Source organism: Triturus cristatus, chromosome 12 (genome assembly GCF_964204655.1).
Source record: "Triturus cristatus chromosome 12, aTriCri1.1, whole genome shotgun sequence".
Lineage (NCBI taxonomy): Eukaryota > Metazoa > Chordata > Amphibia > Caudata > Salamandridae > Triturus > Triturus cristatus.
The window spans coordinates 209,915,587-209,937,222 of record NC_140595.1 but is presented as its reverse complement, the minus strand read 5'-3'; the positions used below and the strand labels follow the sequence as shown (position 1 = coordinate 209,937,222).

At 47.0% G+C, this 21,636-nt stretch overlaps 1 protein-coding gene across 1 annotated transcript in view; it reads right to left on the bottom strand.

The window, feature by feature from the left end:
• Positions 1-21,636, bottom strand: part of EDC4 (enhancer of mRNA decapping 4) — a 777,931-nt gene that overhangs the window by 408,152 nt on the left and 348,143 nt on the right. The window contains exon 17 of the mRNA XM_085639493.1: positions 3,974-4,145. Coding sequence (XP_085495619.1) covers positions 3,974-4,145 — 172 coding nt within the window. The remainder of the gene's footprint in view (positions 1-3,973; positions 4,146-21,636) is intronic.

The following is a 21,636-nucleotide window of genomic DNA, read 5'->3' as shown; positions in this document are numbered from 1 at the left end:
TAATGGGAGGATCCCACCAGGAATCGTAGGTATTGTCTGTGATGTTGATTGATCGGGACGTGAAAGTATGCATCTTGCAGATCCAGCGAACACATCCAATCCCCCTGCCGGAGATGTGGATATATTTGATGGAGAGCCAACATGCGAAACTTCTCCTTTTTGATTGATTGGCTGAGTGTCTGCAAGTCCAGAATGGGTCTGTATTCTGCCTTTTGGCCCTTTTTCTTTACCAAGAAGTATCTTGCGTAAACCCCCTTCCCTCTGAGATATTGGCACCCTTGGCACCCTCTCGATGGCTGACTTTCTGAGCAGGGTAGCAACTTCTCTCTGCAAGAGCTTTAACTGGTGACACGATGGTGGAACTGGAGGGATTAAGGGGGGGGGGGGACGGTGTCGAAAACTTAGAGAGTACCCATTCTGCAGCGTAGCTAACACCCACTGATCCTTTGTGATAGCTCGCCACTCTTCGAGATGATTTGCGATACTTCCCCCCCCCCCCACTGGAGTGGTGAACGGCAATGGGGGAAGAGAGTACTCACTGAATTGTCTGTGCTTGGTGGAGTTATTGCCTTGACGCTGATTTCCTCCTTCTTTGGAGGAACGTCTGTCACGATACTGCGATCTTTGCTGGCCTTGCTGATCCTGATTTTTCTGCCATTGAGGGGTTTGAACCCTCTGTTGGGAGGACCACCGATTGTAAGGTCGGAATCTCTTGCGGAATTCCTTCTTCTTTTCAAGGCCCACTGCCTTCAACGTGTCCAGCTCTGTTTTCATCCGGGCCATCTCTTCATCCGTGTGAGTCCCGAACAGAGAGGAACCGGAGAAAGGAAGATCGAGGATCCATGACTGCGCTTCTGGCTTGAGCGCTATAAGTCGGAGCCAAGACGTTCTTCTTGCGCATACCCCATGAGCATAAGCATGAGCCGAAAGGGTAGCTCCATCCGCCGCAGCACTGATGACCTGGTTAGACACCAGACTGCCCTCCGTTAGGATTTCCTCAAAATCTTTGCGATCTTCCTGTGGCAACTTTTCTGTGAATCTCTGTAATGAGTCCCACAGAGATCGGTTGTAGCGACCCAGGAGTGCCAATGCGTTGGAGACCTTCAACATGGACGCCGAAGTGCCACAAACCTCCTTTCCCCAGGAATCTTGCGTTTTACTCTGAGGAGGATGCTACCGCATGGGTCTTTTTTACCGCAGCAATTATGACTGAATCCACGGGAGGATCTGCTCTAAGGAAGAGCGGGTCGTCCTCTGGTAAACGGTACTTTAAGATTCTCGCTGGAGCGGAGTTAACAATCGCCAGTGTGAGAAATATGTCCATCACTGGCTCTATGAGGCCTGGTACCAAGGGAAGCAGAAGCTTAGATGCTGCTCTTTGGTGTAGAGTCTCAAAAATCACAGAGGACTTACTTTGATGAGTAGGCATGGGGATACCCAGCTTTACCGCCCCTCTGCCAAGAATGTCCTGAAAAGTGTAGATGTCGCCCACCGGAGAGATCCTCGACGGCGGACTGTCTGTCAAAGTAGGCGAGTAGTCTCTGTGGGACGTACGAGTGGAAGAAGAGGACGGAGTCGGGGATCTGTGCGCTCTCTTACTTCTTGATCAAGACCTCCTTCTGTGCGAGTGCACAGGGGTGCGGCTGCGAGCTCTAGCTCTTGAAGGAGATCGTTCTTTATCCACTGCTTGTATTAGATGAGCCAACAGAGATCTGTGCCGATGGCTAGAGTAATGTTGCTCCGCCGTGACCTTGTCAGTGGCCCAGTGAGGCAACGTCCTGTACCATCGCGGTGACAAATGGATGGAAGGCGAGCAGCGCCTCTCTCTCCCCTCCGGTGACTGCGCAGGAGGGGGAGAGTTCACCTCTTCATGTGCAAACCGGTGAATCTTGGTGTCCCCCTGACACTGGGCTGCTGGAAGTCGAAATCACCACCTCCGGGGATCTGGACGTTGACTCTCGTTGAGAACTGCGGGAGCCTAAAGATGACTATGATAGGCTCACTGTAGGTGAGGCTTCTCTGGAAGGACGCCTTGACGTTGATGTAGAGCGTCTGTGCACCAACTGTCGTCTCAACGGAGACGTATGCCTCGACGTTGACTTTCTTCTCTTAGAAGGTGGACTTGATCTTGCAGTAGAACATCCTCTCGACATCGAACGTCTCCCTGACCCCGATGGAGTGCCATGTTTCGACGTTCTTTGCCCTCTCTCAGAAGACTGCTGCCTCGACGCCATAGATCCTTGTACCAATCTCCGCGGCGTTTTCTGTTTCGACGTCGATGATATAGTAGGGCGGATCGACGTCGAAGTGCTTTGACCTGACTTCGGTGGAGACTTCTGCTTCGACGCCGAAGGAGATGTCCTGTGTCTCGACATCAAAGATCGTTTGACTGATCTCGACGGAGACCTGTGCCTCGACGTCGATCGCCGATGATGAGGCGACGACGGAGCGATGTGCCTCGACATAGATCGCCGATAAGGCGACGACGGAGCGATGTGCCTCGATGTTGATAGCCGATGCGCCGACGGAGTGATGTGCCTCGACGTCGAAGGCCCAGCCAGCGTCGACGGAGACCTGTCTCTCATCGTCGAGCGTCACCTGGTTGACGTCAATGGAGGACCTGTTATCTTAGTCGACGATGATTTTGTTTTCGATTGATGATGCGCCGGCATCATCGAAGTCTTCGACGCCAATTTCTTCGTCGTCGGCAGCTTCGACTAAAGACATCTGCATGCTGCTTGAGTGTGCCCAGAAATTTCACCGCCTTCAGTGACGAACATCTTGTGAACTCCCAGAGCTAAATACTCTACGTCTTTAGAGTGTTCTTGATATTGTGCCTACTGCTTCTTGAGGCAGTGCATCATAGTTATTCATCTGAACCAAGATGTTGTTTATTTTCAGCAACAGAAGGAATGATGGCTAGTTGCAACAACTAACTATTGCATTTAAAAGTCTATTGCTTATTGAAAGTATTTAACGAAAGCATCTCATTCTGAGAAAGTATTTTGATACCTACTTGTGGTTTTAAAATAAAACAACTATATATGTTTATATACAAAACAATTGGCCTAGAGTTCAGTTCTTGAGTGTGTGAGACCATTTGCTGACTGAGTGTGTACAACAAATGCTTTACACTGTCCTCTGATACTGCCTTACTGCTCAACCAAGCAATCACTTTAGAGAGTAAGGTTATATCTAACTTTAACCTCTGCCAAACCTCTGGGGACTGTGGACTCTGTGCACCCTGTACCTTACCTTCGTACAGTATATACAGAGCCACTTTCTTACAAAAGCTAACTCTTTGACATACAAGTCTTTTAATGTTTGTGAGTCTTGTCCTGTTTATATTTTACAGGAATTCTTCACCAGTGTTACCACTTCTACAGCGTGTATCCATATGCATTAAGCTTTAATATGTGTATGTTAGTATGAGAGTTGAATGAAAAACGGGATCATGGTCCTGAAGAAAGCTGTGAACACCTTAGGGGGCCCTCAGGATTGGCTCAAACATGTTGACCTGAGGGATATGTGAACAATAATTATCACAATAACCCCAACCTTCCATTTGTATTATCTTCTAGAAACCCACACATTCAAATGAATGGTTTATCGAAAGGGATTTTTATTTATATCCATTGCATCCCACACCTCATGACAGGGTGGCATTCACCAACCCATAAAAAAGCCCTTCCTGTACTGACAGGAAGCACATCAGCCCCCCCCCCTCCACCGCCACCCCCAACAAACTGACGGACAGACGATACAACCCAATGATGAGACTTCCACCCTGGCTGGTAGCTCTCTCACAAACCAATAATATACATACCAGGTTCCCCTGTGCAAGTATTCCCAAGGATGTACCTGTTTGACAACATAGCTTCTTTGTTATTAGAGTTATAGTGGGTGATATGTCAGACAGTCCCGCCGTCTCTTTCCCCAATGCTAGTTGGTATGTACACGTGTGACTACATACCTGAACAGCAGGCTTTGGGGTTAGTGCTTCCGGCAATCCAGGAAAGAGAACAGTTGGATTCCGCGGACTGGTCTGTATACTGCCACTGACAGTGGTGCTGCTGCTGTTGCTGCTTAAAGTCAAGCTGTTGTCTAGCTGCAACTTTGGGCTCAAAGTCAGTTCTTCCGAGGGTCTAACAAGCAGGAAAACAAATTGGAACAAAAACAGAAAATAAAAATCATTTAAAGCAGGAAGAAAATAAGGATGAACTGCAGTAGATTAATAAGGTTACAGCAAAAGGGATATTTAAGCTGCAAGTTAATTAGCTTAAAAACAATTGTGTGGTTTTAAGACTACCAAAAAAGAGACCGGGGTGAGGAGGGCTGACCTAGCATAAAAACTGAATCATATCCTTCCTGGAGGAAATGGGCGTGTAAACAAAATCTGCAAGAACTGGACTTTGACACGTGAGGCATTAACAAGGAAGAAAATAATAAGTTCCTCACAAAAGCAATTTAGTCAAGTCAACTTCACTGTACTTGGCAATATGGGCCCAGGAAAGGTGTAAAACAATGTTACATTCAAAGTCCTGAAGAAGGTGGAAACCATGTCCATTTTATTAAGACTGCTGAACAACTGATACATGTCTTACCTATATTTCTCGATTGCTCCCACAGCTATCTTCAATAAACTCAAACAATAAGTCACCCTCTAGACATAATTCCCACAAAACAGTTTTTCCAAAGAGAAATTATTTAAAAAAATAGGCAACACAATGTTGCCAATTTAAAGGCACATCCTGTTTTTCTTTTTATTACCAGGAAAGAGAATCAGAAAGTTCAGTTACTAGGCTGTCGCACAGAGCCTGATCATATCAGTTAGTTAGAACATGCTCCTCCAGGACATCAACTTCCAAAACCATCATGGCCTATCATTTTTTTGTCTGATCTGTTTTAGATTTTAACATATGTGATATATTCGACAGGCATATACATTGAAAATAGAACCAGTAGGCAATCTCCAAAACAGAGTATTCAACACATTAAAGCAATAATTTGAGCACAAAGAGTATCGATCTGTCTCCATGACGTAGATTATCGTTCCCTTGGTCTAGCAAGTAAATAACGTCATCCCAATTTTGGTACACATCCTTATTGAAGTACAGAACGCGCGTACTGTGCATGTACATATTAACTTCATACATACAATTCAAATGGCTCCTCTCAACCTTGTCACTACGACCGAATTGTTGATCAAACGACAACAGATAACAGATAACAGATGGAACTGTAAAACAACCAGTTGAGGAACAAGGGAAAGAAAGCAGGGACATCTATATGGATTGGGAGGGGGGGGGGGCTTTAACATAGATTGGGACCATGCCTTTATCGATGGGAGATCTCCTGCCTTCCATCGGCGTGTGATAAGCCTTTTAGCCACCACCAAACCCAGGTCTAAAAATCTAGAAGAGACTTTAGGCTTCTTACTTCTAGGGAATATCCCCGTTATTCATGCTTCCCACACCTGTGTCAACTCTCTATCTGTGCTGGAAGCCAGGGACCGGATCACCTCATGCCAATACGGTTGCAATTTGGGGCATGACCAGAGCATATATAGAAGATCAGCATCTATCAATTTACAACGTGGGCAACATGCATCTACTCTATTAAAATATCTGTTAATCTTATCCGGGGATACGTACGCTCTATGCACTATATAAAATTGAATCAGCCTAAAACGTGCATTTCCGGAGATCTGTTTAGGACTTTCCAACAACATGGTCCATTCCTTGGATGTGTATGGTCGTGCCATGTCTGTTTCACTTGTATTACGCAATGGTGCTAAATCCATCATGGTGTGTTCCCAAATTGATTCTGCTAACCATTTTACGAGGTGTTGCCCGTGCCCATCACGTGTACGTACTGCATTAGGAGATGTGTTGGGGGTTCCTGAGAGATATTTCCCCAATGTCATCGCAACATCCAGGAAGCATGGTTCGAGAATAGGCCTGGAGGGACGCCCTCTACCTCAGACAAAGAGAGAAAAAAATGGCCACATCACAGCCTCCATGTACAGATCTCACAATGATATTTACTCAATGCCTGTCTATGAGGTCTGTCACCCTGACTCGCCCTCCTGCTTTCGGCATACCTAATAATGGAATGGCAGGCGCGTATTGTATAACATGCCTAGTACGGCACAATGCCCCACAAAAGCATTTCTGAGCTATCTGCACCAGAAGAGGAAGCGATTTGTGTGATCGATTGCATGGATGGAAGAGAAAAATAATTCTATTCAAGGTATACCGGGGCCCATGTTCCGCTGTGTCTGCGAGGTGTAGTTCCTCCACCCATTTCCCCACCCAGAGTATTTGTGACAACAAATCATAATGCTCCATATTGGGCAGAGTCAGCCCACCTTGTGACAGAGGCAAATATAATTTTGATAATGCTACCCTGCACCGTGTGCTGTTCCAGATAAAAACTCTTAGGGTACTCGCCAGTAATCAGAAGGACGCTGGCAGATATATCGGGAGGTTAGCAAAGTAATAGAGTAAGCGCGGCAGCATCACCATTTTATCAGCTCCACCCTGCCTATAACAGAGTTACGTGCTTTCCAAAATTCAATTTGGGATTTTAAAGCTGTGACTGCTCTGTATACATTGCCGTCCAGGAATTTCCGATCGTTGGGGTATATACGTATACCCAAATATCAGAACGCTACCGGTTGCCATGTCACCAAGGTCCCCTCCACCTCCAAGTGAGAAGCATCTGTCCCCGGGGTAAAGGGGAATAGATGAGATTTACCTCAGTTCAAACCCGGTCCAGATAGTGATGCAAATAATTTCAGTGTGTCCGGGATGATCTGCGGAATTGCCTGTAGGTCTTTAACATAAAGCAATATATCATCAGCATACAGCGAGACCGCGTACAGATCGTCCCGGAGGTGTATCCCCCAAGTTGTTGCTGATTGCCGCAACGCTATTGCCAGTGGTTCTATAGCCAAGAAACAGTTCAATGGGGAATGGGGATATGGGCCTAGAAAATAGAACTCCCAGATGGACCCGAACTGCGGGTGCTCCATATAATAGCTTAATTAAGCTCAGAATGTATGGCCCAACACCAAAGCGGCAGAGTACTTCAAACATATATGGCCATTCAACCGTATCAAACACTTTCTCTAGGTCCAATACTAAAAAGCCAGCTGTTGGTCAGTCCAATGCAGCACTGCGCATCACCCCAAACAGCCTACGAATATTGAGAGATGTGCTTCGAGCTAGCACAAAACCGTTCTGGTCCTGATGGACCAAATACCGAATGACAGGGGCCAATCTACCCGCCAGAACACCTGCTAGTATTTTATAATCCCCATTCAGCAGCGCTTGGGGTCGAGAAGCACTTGTGTGCGTGGGGTCTCTACCCGGTTTAGGAAGTGTGATCAAGGTGGCGTCTGTCATTGAGGCCGGGAGGGAAAGACCATCCAGTGCTTCCGTTTATACTTTAAGTAATTGCGGGCTTAAAAGGTCGGCGTACGTTTTATAAAATTCGTGAGGGAGACCATCAGGTCCCAACACCTTGCCAGACGCCAAAGCCCGCATTGTACCTCTGACCTCTTATAGTGTAAGCGGTGCATCCAGTTCTGTGCGCTGCTCTGGCGTAAGGATAGGAAAGGAGAGGTCATCCATAAATTCATGTATCGCTGTCTCCGGGATGCTCAAAGCAGATCAATATAGTTGTGTAAAATGTGTGGTCAGTTCGCTATGTATTTCATGCTAAGCATATTTAAGCCTCCCTGCCTGAGACCTGAGAGCAGTGATGTGTCCAACCGACTGTTCCTGCTTGACCAGCCAAGCCAAAAGGGGTCCTGATCGATCCGCTTTGGCAAGAGCAGATGCTGTGTGTACCTCAAAATATCTGCATGTTTCCTGCACGCCTCTAACAAGGGGGCAGTATCTGTAGCATCTACAATTACTTGATATTCTAATGCCAGCAGCTCTCTTTCTACTGTGAGTAGATCCGACCCTATCTGCTTTCGCAGCCCGCAACCCAATCTCACACACATCCCTCGAAGCGTGACTTTCATGGCCGCCCACTCCACCAAAGAGGACGAAGCAGACCCGGAGTTGAGTGTAAAATATTCGCCTATAGCTAGCTTCCCCTATCGAATCCCGGAAAATTGGGTCTTCAAGCATCGCAGACTGTAACCTTCACTTAGGGAAGCGAGGGATCCCGTTTTCCCAGGTCAGTGTGACACAGTGTGGGTTGTGATCAGAGTGTGTACATCCCCAATAGTCTAACCTAATATGTAAGGAAGTAGAGATGGAGAGCTAAAAAAACATGTCCAAGCGGGCATGCAGATTATGAGGCACCGAGTAAAAGGAATACACTCTCACACCGGGATTGCAATGTCTTCAGACATCAATCAGATCCCATCCATCCGCCCATCCGTTCAGCACCGTGGCATTGGCAATGGCCGTCGTACCCTTAAGTGGAGGAAAGGATCTATCCAAGCAAGTATCCAGTACACTATTAAAGTCTCCTCCAATTAACCACGGAATATCACACCATTTCATCAGCTCTTGGGACAGCAGACTAAGAAACTGACCCTGGTCTATATTAAGGGCGTACACATTTCCTATGAGAATATGGCGCTCATCCAATCTGCCCTTCAGGAGTACATATCGTCCCTCTTTGTTGGCAATGACCCCATCAACTGCAAAAGGCGTACCTTTACGAATCCAAATCAGGGTCCCTCATGCATATAAGGAGTAGTCCATGGCATATACTTTACCCCTCCACTTACGCTGTAGTCTGGCTGTTTCCACCACATTTAAATGTGTATCTTGTAAGAGCGCTATAAGCACGTTTTGTCTCTTGAGATAAGAGTAGACTGCATACCTGCTGGATGGCGTACGAAGGCCCCGCACATTCTTTTTTAAACTGAGTTTTATATAGCGCGAACTTGACCCAAATTGGGTATCTGAGAGCTTTACATAGCACCAGTTGCGTTACATGAGGACACATTCATTTTTGTTAAACACAGGGAGATTAAGTGATTTGCCCAGAATCACAGGATGTTCAGCGTCATTGCCCAGACTCTAACCCAGTTCCCCAGATTCGAGGTCGACCGCCCTAGCTGTTAAGCCAACTCCTCTCTCATGTGATTATCGTGTGATCCATCCCGGCATTACTTTATGTAAGAAGTGAAATGTACCTCGGCCTATGCATGTATCTTTGAGTATGAATCGGTTATATACTGCATCGTCTCGTGTACACCCCAGAAGGGCCTCTGCAATTAGAAGGAAAAGGGATAGACCAACAGGGTAGGGGAAAAACATTATAAGAGCAGCACCCCTAACCGTGGGTTGTTGCCCAAAATCGACAAGCCGTTAAACAAACGCATGCCCTACTGGTTCCCGATAGTCAGGAGGAATGGAGGGGATGTGTAACCATGCAGGGCATGTCATTGTGAATCCCCGAATGACTCAATCATGTGTAGAACGATATATATAGCGGAGAATAACCCACAGGAACGGAGTGCAGGCCCCAGTGTAGTACCCTATGGGCAGGCATCACTAAACCGTGAGATAGTCTAAAGAGACAGTACCAAGGCAGTTCATGAGGCAGTTCGTAATGCAAGTGCTGTTCCCAGTCTGTTTCATACAATACCATCCAAAGTCTGTGGCGTGCCATCGGACATTCGTAGTGAAACCATGCCAGACAGTCCCACCGCTGATGAACCCCCATCTTCTGAGGAATGAAGCGATGTGTCAACTTTGTCGACCAACTCTGCATTTTCGGCCAGCTGATCGACAATTCAGACCACAGTCTGTCGCTCCCGGCGGATCTGGCCCGGACCAGGTGCCGCTGAGAGACTAAGGAGCCGCTTCCTGGGTCGCCGTCGAGGTCTTGCCTCCCCATTCCATGTACCTGACGTGCCTGTAGGCCGTGGGCCCGAAGAGTGCCCCAAAGTCTCAATCCAGTCACAAGCGTCTTGAGGTTGGTCATAAAACCTGGACTTCCCATCAAAGACCACACGGAGTCTTGCGAGAAAAAGCAGTGAGGACGAAATGTCCAATTGTTGAAGGTTTTGTTGGACTGGCAGGAAAGACCCTCGCTGTCGCTGGACCCTGATCGTGAAATCAGGGAAGAAAGGGACCTTGTTATTCTCGAACTTGACCTCAGCTAGTTTCCTAGTTTCCTGCAGGATCATGTCTCGATCTTTGCAGTGCAGCAATTTAAAGATGAGGGGACATGCTCTAGTGCCGGCTTCCTGCCCAGGACACAGTGCGCTCTTTTCATGGTAAAGAACGGGGAGAATGTGGTGGATGGTATTATGGTCTTAAGCCATTGCTCGATGAAGGCTAAGCCATCCTGACCTTCCGCTCCTTCTGGCAACCCAATCAGGCGTATGTTATTCCTCCTGGAGCGGCCCTCCGCATCTTCTACCCGCTCCTCGAGATATCTTTTTCTGGCCTCATGCACATTTATTGCTTCTCCTGAAATTCTGTGGCAGGATTCAGTTCTGCCATGTCTTGCTCCACAGCTGTAACACGTTCCTTTAGTTTCCAGTGATCAGCGTGCAACAGTGTAAGGTCCAATGCAACTTTATCTAGTTTGGCTTCCATCCACTCTCGAGATCGCTCTATTGCATTCAGGATAGCTTAAAATCGATCATCCGGGCGCTTTGGCATCACTGATGATGGCCTTTGATCAACTTCACCCAGGCCATCGGCTTGCGAGGAGGCCCCTGATCCAGTGTCTTTAGTGCGGGCCATCAGTTTAACGGAACCCTTCGACTTACTGCAGTAATCCTGGTGCATTCAACAGGGTAGATCGATGCACTACTTCTAGGTGCTTGGCCCACCACGTTAAGGCTGTGAACTGGGACACAACCTTCGGCCGTATCAGGTACAATATCAGTTCCGGAAATACAGCGGTGTAGGCTTATCTCGGCCAGTATCGCAGTTCCCAGTCCGACTAACTAAATATGTGCGTGGGTCCACCACCAACAGTCTACCCCGGCTCCAGAGATCAGTTGTCACAATTCAGTGCCTCCGATCCGCTCCTCAGTCAGCCATGCGCGTTCCGCTGCTCCCCAGTGTTCTCCTTTTGTCAAACCAGGCTATCACTGGTATCCTCAGACAGCGCGCGTCACCCAAGGCTCGCCTGCAGCAGTGGTCCTCACTCACCGACTGATTCCATGTGCAGGTTATGCCCAACCATCGCCTCCTGTCTAAGCTCCGACTCTTGCCGCTCACCCAAACAGCCACTAAACGTCTATCAGGCACCCCAATCATGGTCCGATCAGGAACAATCAAACTTGCTCCAGAAGCGCCACGCAATGCACGTTTCTGCGACTTTCTCCTGTGCCACTATGGTAGGCCACCCCGGGTCTCCTCCACTCCCAGGGGACATATACGGCAGTTAATGGCACCTGCTTCGGCCAGGCACTGCTGTGCTCAGCTTCCTGTATGCTCTGGTCGGGTATCAGGCAGTGCGGTGCATATCCAGACTCCCAATTCGCTCCGCACTCCGGTCAAAGCTGCCTTCCAGTCTCAGTATAAGGCTGCGCCCAGGCCGTATCTACTCCGCTCAGATTTGTCTCGGGATTCCAGTGTTCACCCCTTCCAGTAGCAGGCGTATCGCAGGGTCCACCACCGACAGCGGCACTCGTCCTCAGCCCGCTGCACAGCCTGCCCCTCTACAGCCATTTCCTTTTCTGTCCGAGTTGGCCAGCCCGGTGTTTCACATCCGACTGGGCCGCATCTAGTTTCTCCATTGCCAGTGCTGCCTACCTCTTCTGCCTTTAGGAGTTGCTGCTCGCAGCCTCTTTCGTGCCCCGCTCTGGTGTCTGGCGGGGCAACGTGCACCGCGGTCACGCTCCTTCAATCTCCTTTGGCCGGAGCTACGTGTAGCTGGAGCTACGTGTCGGGTGCTTCGCAGGCCCGGAAGGCACATTTTCGGCCTCAATGCATCACTCGCCTTCAGCGCCCACACAAGCGATTTCTCCACGCGATCAGCGCTTCCGCAGTCGCCCGTGGTTTCACCGGATCCTCGGTCACAGCTCTGTGGCAGGGAAAGCTGCAGATGACGGAGAAAGTTGTCAAATTAAGGGGATGAATGACAGAGCGAACTCAATGCGTGTCTGCCATGCTGCCCCTGCCGACCACGCCCCCCATCATGACCTATCATACATAGGTTACCACCCATTGAGTGATTCAGTTTGTTAGCACATCTTGAGGATGGGATGATGAGATACTGAAGTCGGTGTTAACTTTAATGGTAAACCCTGCTCTGTCCAAAATGAGGATCCACCACTTACTTTCCATTCTATTAAGTTGGCACCTTGAGTGAGTGGACAGGGAAGGAGACAGGAGTAGCAGAAACAGTTGCCTAGGGGGGATGCAAAGCTGTGCTTGCGAAGCAGATCACGACATGCTGGAGAAGCATTATCACACTCATGTTGAAGAAACCAGCTGATTGACTGATTCACTGTCCTTTTAGGGAGCTCGCTTCTCCAGTCTTGCTGAATGCTGAAGCTGCAGAGGGCCAAGAGTGAGGAGTCCTGATTTCGGCAGTGAGGTGACAGCTCCCAATCAATCCTGTCAGGATCTAAAGAGGTGGGGTAAGATTTGTTGCACTGTATCTGAACACCCAGGGACCAAATAATCTGTGAGTCTCTATCTGGAGGCTCTTCCCCACTAGATCTTCAGATCTGATTAGAATGACAGACAGAGGAACACTGGTAGATGCTGAATTAGGGAGAAGAACTATAGTGGGGAGAGTGGTGGGATAAACTGTAGGGAGGAAGAAGACATTTACCATGCAGCATAGAGTGTTCACTTAAAAGGTTGGGCGCTGAAACTGGATTTCTGTGGATAATGGTGCCTTGTACTTCTGGAGAGCACTTGTCCGCCTTATTTTGCTTGATAAAATTAAAGGAGAGATACGATCGTACATTGTAGAGCAGACGCACTGCTATGATTCACTCCCTTTCTCTCTCACTGGAGTAGTAGGTATGTAGCGATTCCAATGAAAAGGCTTATTGGGTTATATATTCAATGTGAATTGAAATGGGTGCATAACACACAACAGCAAGAGCTCAAAGTAGACAACATGCATGATTCTGCAGACAAAGAAAAGAACACCTCTAGCTATCTTGCCTCCAACTGGTAGGTGAAAGGAATCTGTCGGATTCATAATGCTTGCAAAGTGTTATGGCGTAAAGGAAGGATGAGGCTCCTTCCACAGCAGACCTGATGGTGTGCCTGGAGGATCTACAGACAGAGTGGAAAAATATTCTGAAGCAAGAAATCAAGGTAGTGAGGGAGAGCACCATAAGGGTATTTCTATACTCATTGTGGATATTGAGCAAATTGGGACAAGAGCTTTGAAACAGATTAAATCGCTGTAAGTGATTGAAGGCAACAAAATGAAGGATCTGCAAGTGAAAGCGACACACACTCAATATTGAGGCTCTAGAGTGAAGATCTGGAAAAGAGGGCAAGCAAGTCAAAATCAGTGTATGGAATTTCAAGAAGAAGCAGATGGCATGGATGTTGTAGAATATACTTGCCTTATATTTGCACTTGTACTTAGACCTCAAAGAAGGTAAAGAGGGGGACACATATAGTTGCGCACAGAAGAGCTTCTATCAACAAGAGACGGGGCATAATTCCTAGCGGAGATAACCTTATTAAAGTAGAAGGAGCAATTCTGGAGGAAGGCCAAGAGGGCAACAGCTGTCAACTTCCAGGTCATTAATGTTATCCTGTTGCAAATCCTAGGACCTAAGTAACTTACTGAAGTACAAAGCTCTGAGCCCCTTGGCGGAAGCTTTAATTAAAGGAAGATACAATTCAGTTGCATATTCCCCTGTGACGTGCAGGTTCAGATCGATCAGTCCTTATGCTGTTCAACACTGGCAAGGAAAACTATGCTAAAGATGTTTCTCAAACAGATGCTGATCCAAAAGGATAATGCTACTTACCAGTATGCACCTGTTCTTGGCATGTAGAGCTGTAGATTCATATACTGTGCATAGATCGCCATCTGGTGTTGGGATGCGATGTTTGCAGTTTGTTTTTGTTCGAAAAAGTCTTTGTAGTCACGAGATAGGTGACTCCTCCTTACGATAATAGTGCGCATGGGCATCGACTTCATCCTCAGATTGTTTTCGCCATAAAGGGTGATGATGGAGTTAGTAAGAAAAAAGAAAGATGTCCATGTGTGATGTATCTAAGTAAGATAACACTGCAACAGATAAAGGTACCCGGGGAGGCGGGTGGTCGTATATGAATCTACAGCTCTACATGCCAAGAACAGATGCATACTGGTAAGTAGCATTTTCCGTTCGAGGCATATGAGCTGTAGATCATATACTGTGCATAGATTATACAGCAGTTTTGTTGGTTGCAGTGGCTAACCTGTATCTGTTGCAGTGGTTTGAAAGAGTGTTCTTAACACATCCTGGCACACACTAGCTTGTTGTTTAGCTTGCACATCTACACAATAGTGTTTTGTAAATGTGTGTCGTGTAGACCAAGTTGCAGCTCTGCAGATGTCATCTAAGGAATGTTTCCTGAAAATGCCATAGAAGACCCTAGTTTGCGTGTAGAATGGGCCCCAGGGGGAATTGTTAATGTACGTTTGGCTTTAAGGTAGCATATTTTGATGCATTTAACAATCCACCGGGCAATGCCTGCTTTTGAAATGGGAATGGCCTTTATGAGGTGGGGAAAAAGCAACGAAAAGTTGTTTAGTCTTTCTAAAGGACTTCTTTGGTTCAATGTAATAGAGTAGAGCTCTTTTAATGTCTAGTGTGTGAAGAGCCCTTTCTGACACTGAGTCTGGTTGAGGGAAAAAAACTGGTAGCTCAACAGACTAGTTAAGAAGAAAGGTTAGACACAACTTTAGGTAAAAGTTTTGGACTAGTTCTGAGAACCACTTTGTTGTGATGAATTTGCAAAAATTGTTGTTGTATGGTTAGTTCCTGGAGCTCTCTCACTCTTCTAGGAGATGCAATGGCTATAAGGAAGGCTACTTTCCAAGTGAGGAATTGTAGTTCACATTTGTGCAGAGGTTCAAATGGTGGGCCCATGAGCCTTGTAAGGACAATATTAAGATTCCACACTGGAGAGGGTGGAATTCTAGGTGGAATAAATCTTTTAAGTCCTTCCATAAAAGCTTTAATAGCGGGTACTCCAAACAATGACAAGTGTTGTCTGTTTTGTAGATAAGCTGCTATTGCAGCTAGGTGTAGTCTTATAGATGTGCATGTTAGGTTACAGCGTTGTAGGTGTAACAGGTAGCAATTAATGTTTTGAGTGGGAGGATCTAGTGGATTGATTTTATTGATTGAACAATAAGTTAAAAATCGTTTCCACTTTGCTGCATAGCATGCTCTGGTAGTAGGACGTCTAGCCTCTTCAATGACGTTCATGCAGTCCGGCGGTAGATTAAGATAGCCAAACTCTAAGACTTCAGGTACCAGGTTGCAAGGTTGAGTTGATTGGGACAACGGGTGCGGATACCTGGACGCGAAGGATGGGCATTTTGCGTTTTGGTGTGTGGCGAACAGATCTATATCTGGGTGGCCCCACATTTGAAAGAATGGAAGAAGAACTTGAGGATGAAGTTCCCATTCGTGGATCTGTTGTTGTTAACGGCTGAGCAGATCCGCGATCTGATTGTGTACTCCTGGAAGGTGTTGTGCCAGGAGATATATGTTTTGTGGAATGGCCCATTTCCATATGTGTTGAGCTAAGTGTGAAAGTTGTAGAGAATGTGTTCCTCCCTGCTTTTGTATGTAGTACATTGCTGTCACGTTGTCCGTACAAACTAAGACAGCTTTGCCTACTAGATGGAGTTGAAAGGATTTCAATGCCAGAAATATTGCCAGTAATTCCAGGTGGTTTATGTGGAATTGTTTTTGCTCCATAGTCCATATGCCTTGAATGGTAAGGTTTTGGAGATGCGCTCCCCAGCCGGACAGTCTGTTGTTAGCACTATCTGTGGAACTGGGTCGAGTAACGGCAGCCCCTTGGAAAGGTTTTGTGTGTTCCACCCGTGCAGAGAGCGATATGTGTAGCTGTCCACCAACACCAGATCTGTTAGTTGACCTTGAGCCTGGTTCCACTGACGTGCTAAGCATTCCTGTAGAGGACGCATGTGGAATCTTGCATAAAGGATGATTAAAATGCAAGAGGCCATCAACCCGATTATTTGCATGAACACTTGAGCTGGTAATGAGTGTTGAGACTGAAATTGCGATATTAGAGCCTGTATGCTGCGTACTCTGACCAGGCTGGGGTATGCTAGAGCTTTCGAAGTGTCTATTGTAGCTCCTAGATACATTTGTGTGTTGGATGGTTGAAGGTGAGACTTGGTGAGATTTACGGTGAATCCCAAGTTGTGAAGTAATTGAATTTTTTCGGGTGTGGTGAATGCAGCCGCTGTGTGACTTGGCTTTTATGAACCAGTCGGACAGATATGGGAACACATGAATGTGTTGTCTTCTTATGTGAGCCGCAAATACTGCGAGGCACTTGGTGAAGACCCTGGGTGCTGTTGTCACCTTGAAGGAAAGGACTTTGAACTGGTAGTGCTGACCTTCCACCAGGAACCTGAGATATTTTCTGTGAGATGGATTAATGGGAATGTGGAAGTAAGCGTCCTTTAAATCCAGAGTGGAAAGAAAGTAGCCTTGTTGAAGCAGTGGGAGCACCTGTTGGAGGGGGACCATGTGGAAGTGATCTAACTGAATATAGAGGTTTAGTGGTCTGAGGTCCAGTATTGGCCTGAGAGAGCCGTCCTTTTTTGGAATGAGGAAATATAGGAAGTAAACCTGTGCCCTAAGAAAAGGGGACTGGTTGTATTGCATGTTTTTGTAACAGGGAGAGAACCTCTTGTTTTAGGAGGGTCAGATGTTCTGATGACATTGGACAATGCTTGGGAGGGCTATTTGGGGGAGTGGAGGTGAGTTCCAGGCAAAAACCATACAGGATAATTTGTCTTACCCACTTGTCTGTTGAGATGGAGTTCCAGACAGGTAGGAACTGAGTGAGACGTTCCCAGACAGGAGTGGAATGGTCGGGGGGTAGTGAAGAGAAGTTACTGCTTGGTCTTAGGAGAATTGCGGGTGTTGTAACCTCTGGCTCCTCATCTATTATTGTTCCCTCTGTATCCTCCCCGAAAAAATCCTTTGGGAGAAATAGCAGATTGATTGGGGCTTTTGTAAGATGAGGAGGGATTATCTGATTATATTGTTTTGGAGCCACTCTTGTAAAAGGGGCAGCGAAAGGAACCCCTGTTAGAAGGGAGTTGCAAGGTCCCCATGGATGTCACAGTATCTTTCTTCATTTTCTCCAATGAAGTATCGACTGTCGGTCCAAAAAGATGCTCTTGGTCGAAGGGCTGATTGAGTATGGTGGTTTGAATTTCTTGTTTGAATCTGGAGATTTGAAGCCAAGCGTGCCTACGCAGTAATATGCTGGTGTCAATGGCACAGGAGCTTTATCAGCCACATCTAGGGCGCATTTTACGGACGTGTTAGTTATTAGTTTGCCCTCTTCAATGAGTTCATTGGCCTTGTTTTTGTGTTTGTCTGGTAAATAGTACATCAGTTTTTCCAGTTCGTCATAGTGCACTCTGTGATAGCATGCTAGAAGAGCTTGCGCATTGGCGATAAGTCAATGGTTAGCAGTCTGTGACGCAATCATTTTCCTTGAAGCGTCTATAAGCTTTGACTCCTTGTCAGGAGGAGGGACGTCGTCTGTAGCCTGGGAATTAATCCTCTCACGTGCATTAGACACCACAAGAGAGTCTAAGGATATCTGGCCTTTGATGTACGCCGGGTCTGTAGGAGCTGCTTTATATTTTTTCTCTACCCTTGATGTGAGTATTCGGACTCTAACAGGGTCTTTGAATGCCTCTGGTGCATGTTTTAACATGCTTTTTAGCATAGGCAGGGTGTGGGTGGATTTTTGTGAGGGTGCAAATGTTTCCACTAAGAGGTCTTCTTTTAGGGGATCAGTGTGTAGTTCCACCCCATGGTAGTGAGCAGCCCTACTGATAAGTTGTGCAAACCCAATGTTATCATCAGGTGGTGATGGTCTGGAGGGATAAAGATCAGGGCCATTGTGGAGATCCAGATCTTGATCATAGTCATCCCATGGGACTGGGTCCTGTGGTATGTTATGGTCGTCATCATCCCCTAGTGCATCCCCATCCCATCCCCCCCCATCATCACCATCTTGTGGCACAGGTGAGTGTGTAGGTGATGGTGAGTTTGCTGGTGAGATGAATAAGTTAGGATCAAGAGGAGGAGGAGGAGATGGAAGTATATAAGGGGTGAAGGGTTAGTACCCATGCCCTTGCGTTTGAGAGGTATGGGAGGATCCTCTGGAAGGCCTAATTTCCGCTTTTTAGGAGGTTTGGTGAGAAGTTTAACAGTCTCAGGGTCAATACGCAGTGTTTTCTGCTTTGGATCCGAAGATTCTGCAAAATAAATTTTTTGGAGTGGTGTGTCTTGTTTCGGCGCCGGGAGCTTGGCCGTAGTGTGTTCCTTAACGGGCTTAAGCTGTGACGATTTTGTATGAGTTTTCGTATCCGACATTTTCTTCAGCTTTGAAGCTTTTGGTTTGTCTTGCTTCGGCTCCGAAGCTTTGTCTTTTGATGGCTTCGGTGTCGGGGTTTTCAGCGTTGAAGGTGTCATCGGTGCCGGCAATGAAACGTGGGCACCAGCTTGGTTTTAGGCTTCGGTGACGAAGGTGTATGTGCGGTACAGGAATGGAGCCGACTCCAGCCCGAGTCGGAAGGCTTTGGTTTCTGTTTCATAGCCGGGCCTGAGGGCAGGGCGTCTGAGGTTTGAACATGGTATTGACCTGAGCCCGAGGGCGAAGGGGTTACCGGAGATTTGGGTTTGGTGGCGGGCTGGGTAGTAGTACTCACTGTCTGCTGAGCCGGGGTGACAGTCTGCTCGTCTTCCTCGGAGTCGTCGGAGACGGACATATCCTCTTCTGCAGGTTGAAGTTCTGGAAGGACTGTGGAACCTGCTTCGAAGATGTCTGGAATCGAGCTGCTGCTGCGGGACATTTCGTGGCGTGGACCCCAATGATCACAGATGGTTTTCTTCAACCGGAATGAAGTACAAGCCTCGCAGTGTTTTTCCTCGTGCTCAGGGGAGAGGCAGAGGCTACACACTTCATGTAAGTCTGTATGTGGGAATTTAGCACCACACCTGGGGCATTTTTTAAACGGAGTCCGTTCCATCGACAGCCGTCGTGGTCAGCGCGGCTAAGCCCGATGGCCCGTGTCGAAGTCCCTGGTAAAAGATTTTTGAAGTTGGAGGATGCGTGTCGAGAGGGGAAGGCGATCGATAACAATACCGTCGAGCAGTGAAGGATTGCGCGTCGTAGGGGGTTTGTAGGAAGATACCGACCCGGAGCGCAGGAAATCACATCCAAACCCGATGCGCACTATCTTCGTAAGGAGTCACCTATCTTGTGACTACAAAGACTTCTTGTTTGGTTTGCCATGTTTACTTTACCACTAGCACCAAGTAAGGGAGCCACAAGATGCTCTGTTAAAATACAGTCTCGCTTTTGTTCATCAAAAGCCTCTCTCCCCTTTTCTTTTTCCCCCCTTGATCTCTTTCTTTCCTCCCTTCCCTTCTCTCCGTTTTTCCGTCCTTCCCTCCCTTTCCATCTCTCTTCCTCCCTTTTATCTCTCTCACCCGTCTCCTTTCTTGTTTGTATCTGTCTATTGCCCCTTTGCTTTCTGGCTGAACTACTGGAGTCCTTCCATAGTAGTTTTTTATTTCCCCTCCTCCCTCTGTCCCTTCCTCACCTCTACTACTCCCCTTCATCAGCCTACTAAAAGTCTCCTCCAAGAGTATCCAGCCCAGATGTACAAGCAAAAGGTTGCAAGGATAAGGGCAGCTTGCTGTGGCGTTTACCCTGTTTGGGCATGAAAATGCCCTTGGGTCCGATCCTCTGCATCTCCCCCCACCACACTCTATTATACCTAGGTCACTCGAGAAGGACCCATATATTACTCCTTTTAGTGATTAAGTATTTCTTCCAATGGGTTGTCCTCTTTCACTTCTGCTCTTAGACTCATACAATGCTCTTTTATTGGTGGTTTAACATTGCCTCCTACTAGGTTATCCTCTATTGCTACTGCATGGTGTCCATGGTGTCCATACAGTACACCTTTTTAATGGCTTCACAGTGCTTTTGTTGGGTGCTTTTGGTATTCGTTGTGAACTCTATATACTCCTGTGGACCTAAATGGTGCGCACAAACCTTTTTAGGATTCTCCTGCAAAGCGCCTGCGGTGTGCTTGTGAAATCTATTGTTAATATAAATACAAAAATCGGCTTATATCCCACTCTTACTTTACATTGGTTGGAGTGCTTGCCACTTTCTTTTCTTTGGTTTCTATTGGTTGCAGCATGCCATTTCCTGTTGTTCTTTGTGTGTTGTTCTTATTAATATTCCACTCCCAAGATACTCCTTTTTATCCGCGTCAAACTTTTCGGAGCACACGTTTCAGCACCCCTGCTTGTCCCCATCTCCCCATAACTCTTAACCCAGGCACAGCAGCTTGATTTTCTGTGCCACTTGTCCCACAGATTCTTACTGTGGGAAGATAAGATAGTACAGGTATTGCGATTTGTGCAGGGCAATCCTTATCTGAGCACTATATATGAGCACCACAGGCAAATAGGAACATATTTGAGCACCCATATGTCACCCCGGAACAGCTTGCTGGCTCCGACAAAAACAAGGTAACTCTCTTAAGTTTAACCATAAGGAATATGCTACTTACCAGTATGCATCTGTTCTTTTCATGTAGAGCTGCAGATCTACACACTTTTGCATAGATCGCCATCTGGTGTTGGGCCCGGATGTTTGCAGTTTGTTTTTCCTCTTGGAAAGTCTTTGGAAGTCACAAGGTCGGTGACTCCACCTTTGGATCGAATTGCGCATGGGCTTCGGCTCCATCCTCAGATTGTTTTTCGCCAACAGGGAAAGATGGAGCGTAGTAATAACAGTGAAGAAACCCATGTGTGTTGTATCTAAATAAGATAGACTGGAACAGATACAGGTAGCCGGGGAGGCGGGTGGGCGTGTGTAGATCTGCAGCTCTACATGCCAAGAACAGATGCATACTGGTAAGTAGCATATTCCATTTGAGGCATATGAGCTGCAGATTACACACTTTTGCATAGACTATATAGCAGTTCCCAACCTTAGCGGCGACCACCGGTATCTGTTGCAGTGGTTTGAAATAGTGTTTTTAGTACAGCCTGGCCCACACTAGCTTGTTGCTTGGTTTGCACATCTACACAGCAGTGTTTAGTGAAAGTGTGCGGTGTTGACCATGTAGCTGCTTTGCAGATATCATCTAATGGGATGTTCCCTAGAAAAGCCATAGAAGCCCCTATCTTTCGTGTAGAATGGGTTTTAGGGGGAACGGATAGCATTCGTTTTGCTTTGTGGTAGCAAATCTGGATGCATTTTACAATCCACCTAGCTATCCCTGATTTTGAGATGGGGTTGCCCTTGTGTGGTGGAGAGAAAGAGACAAACAGTTGTTTGGTCTTTCTGAAAGGTTGTGTTCTTTGGATATAGTAAAGTAAGGCTTGTTTGACATCTAGCGTGTGTAGAGCCCTTT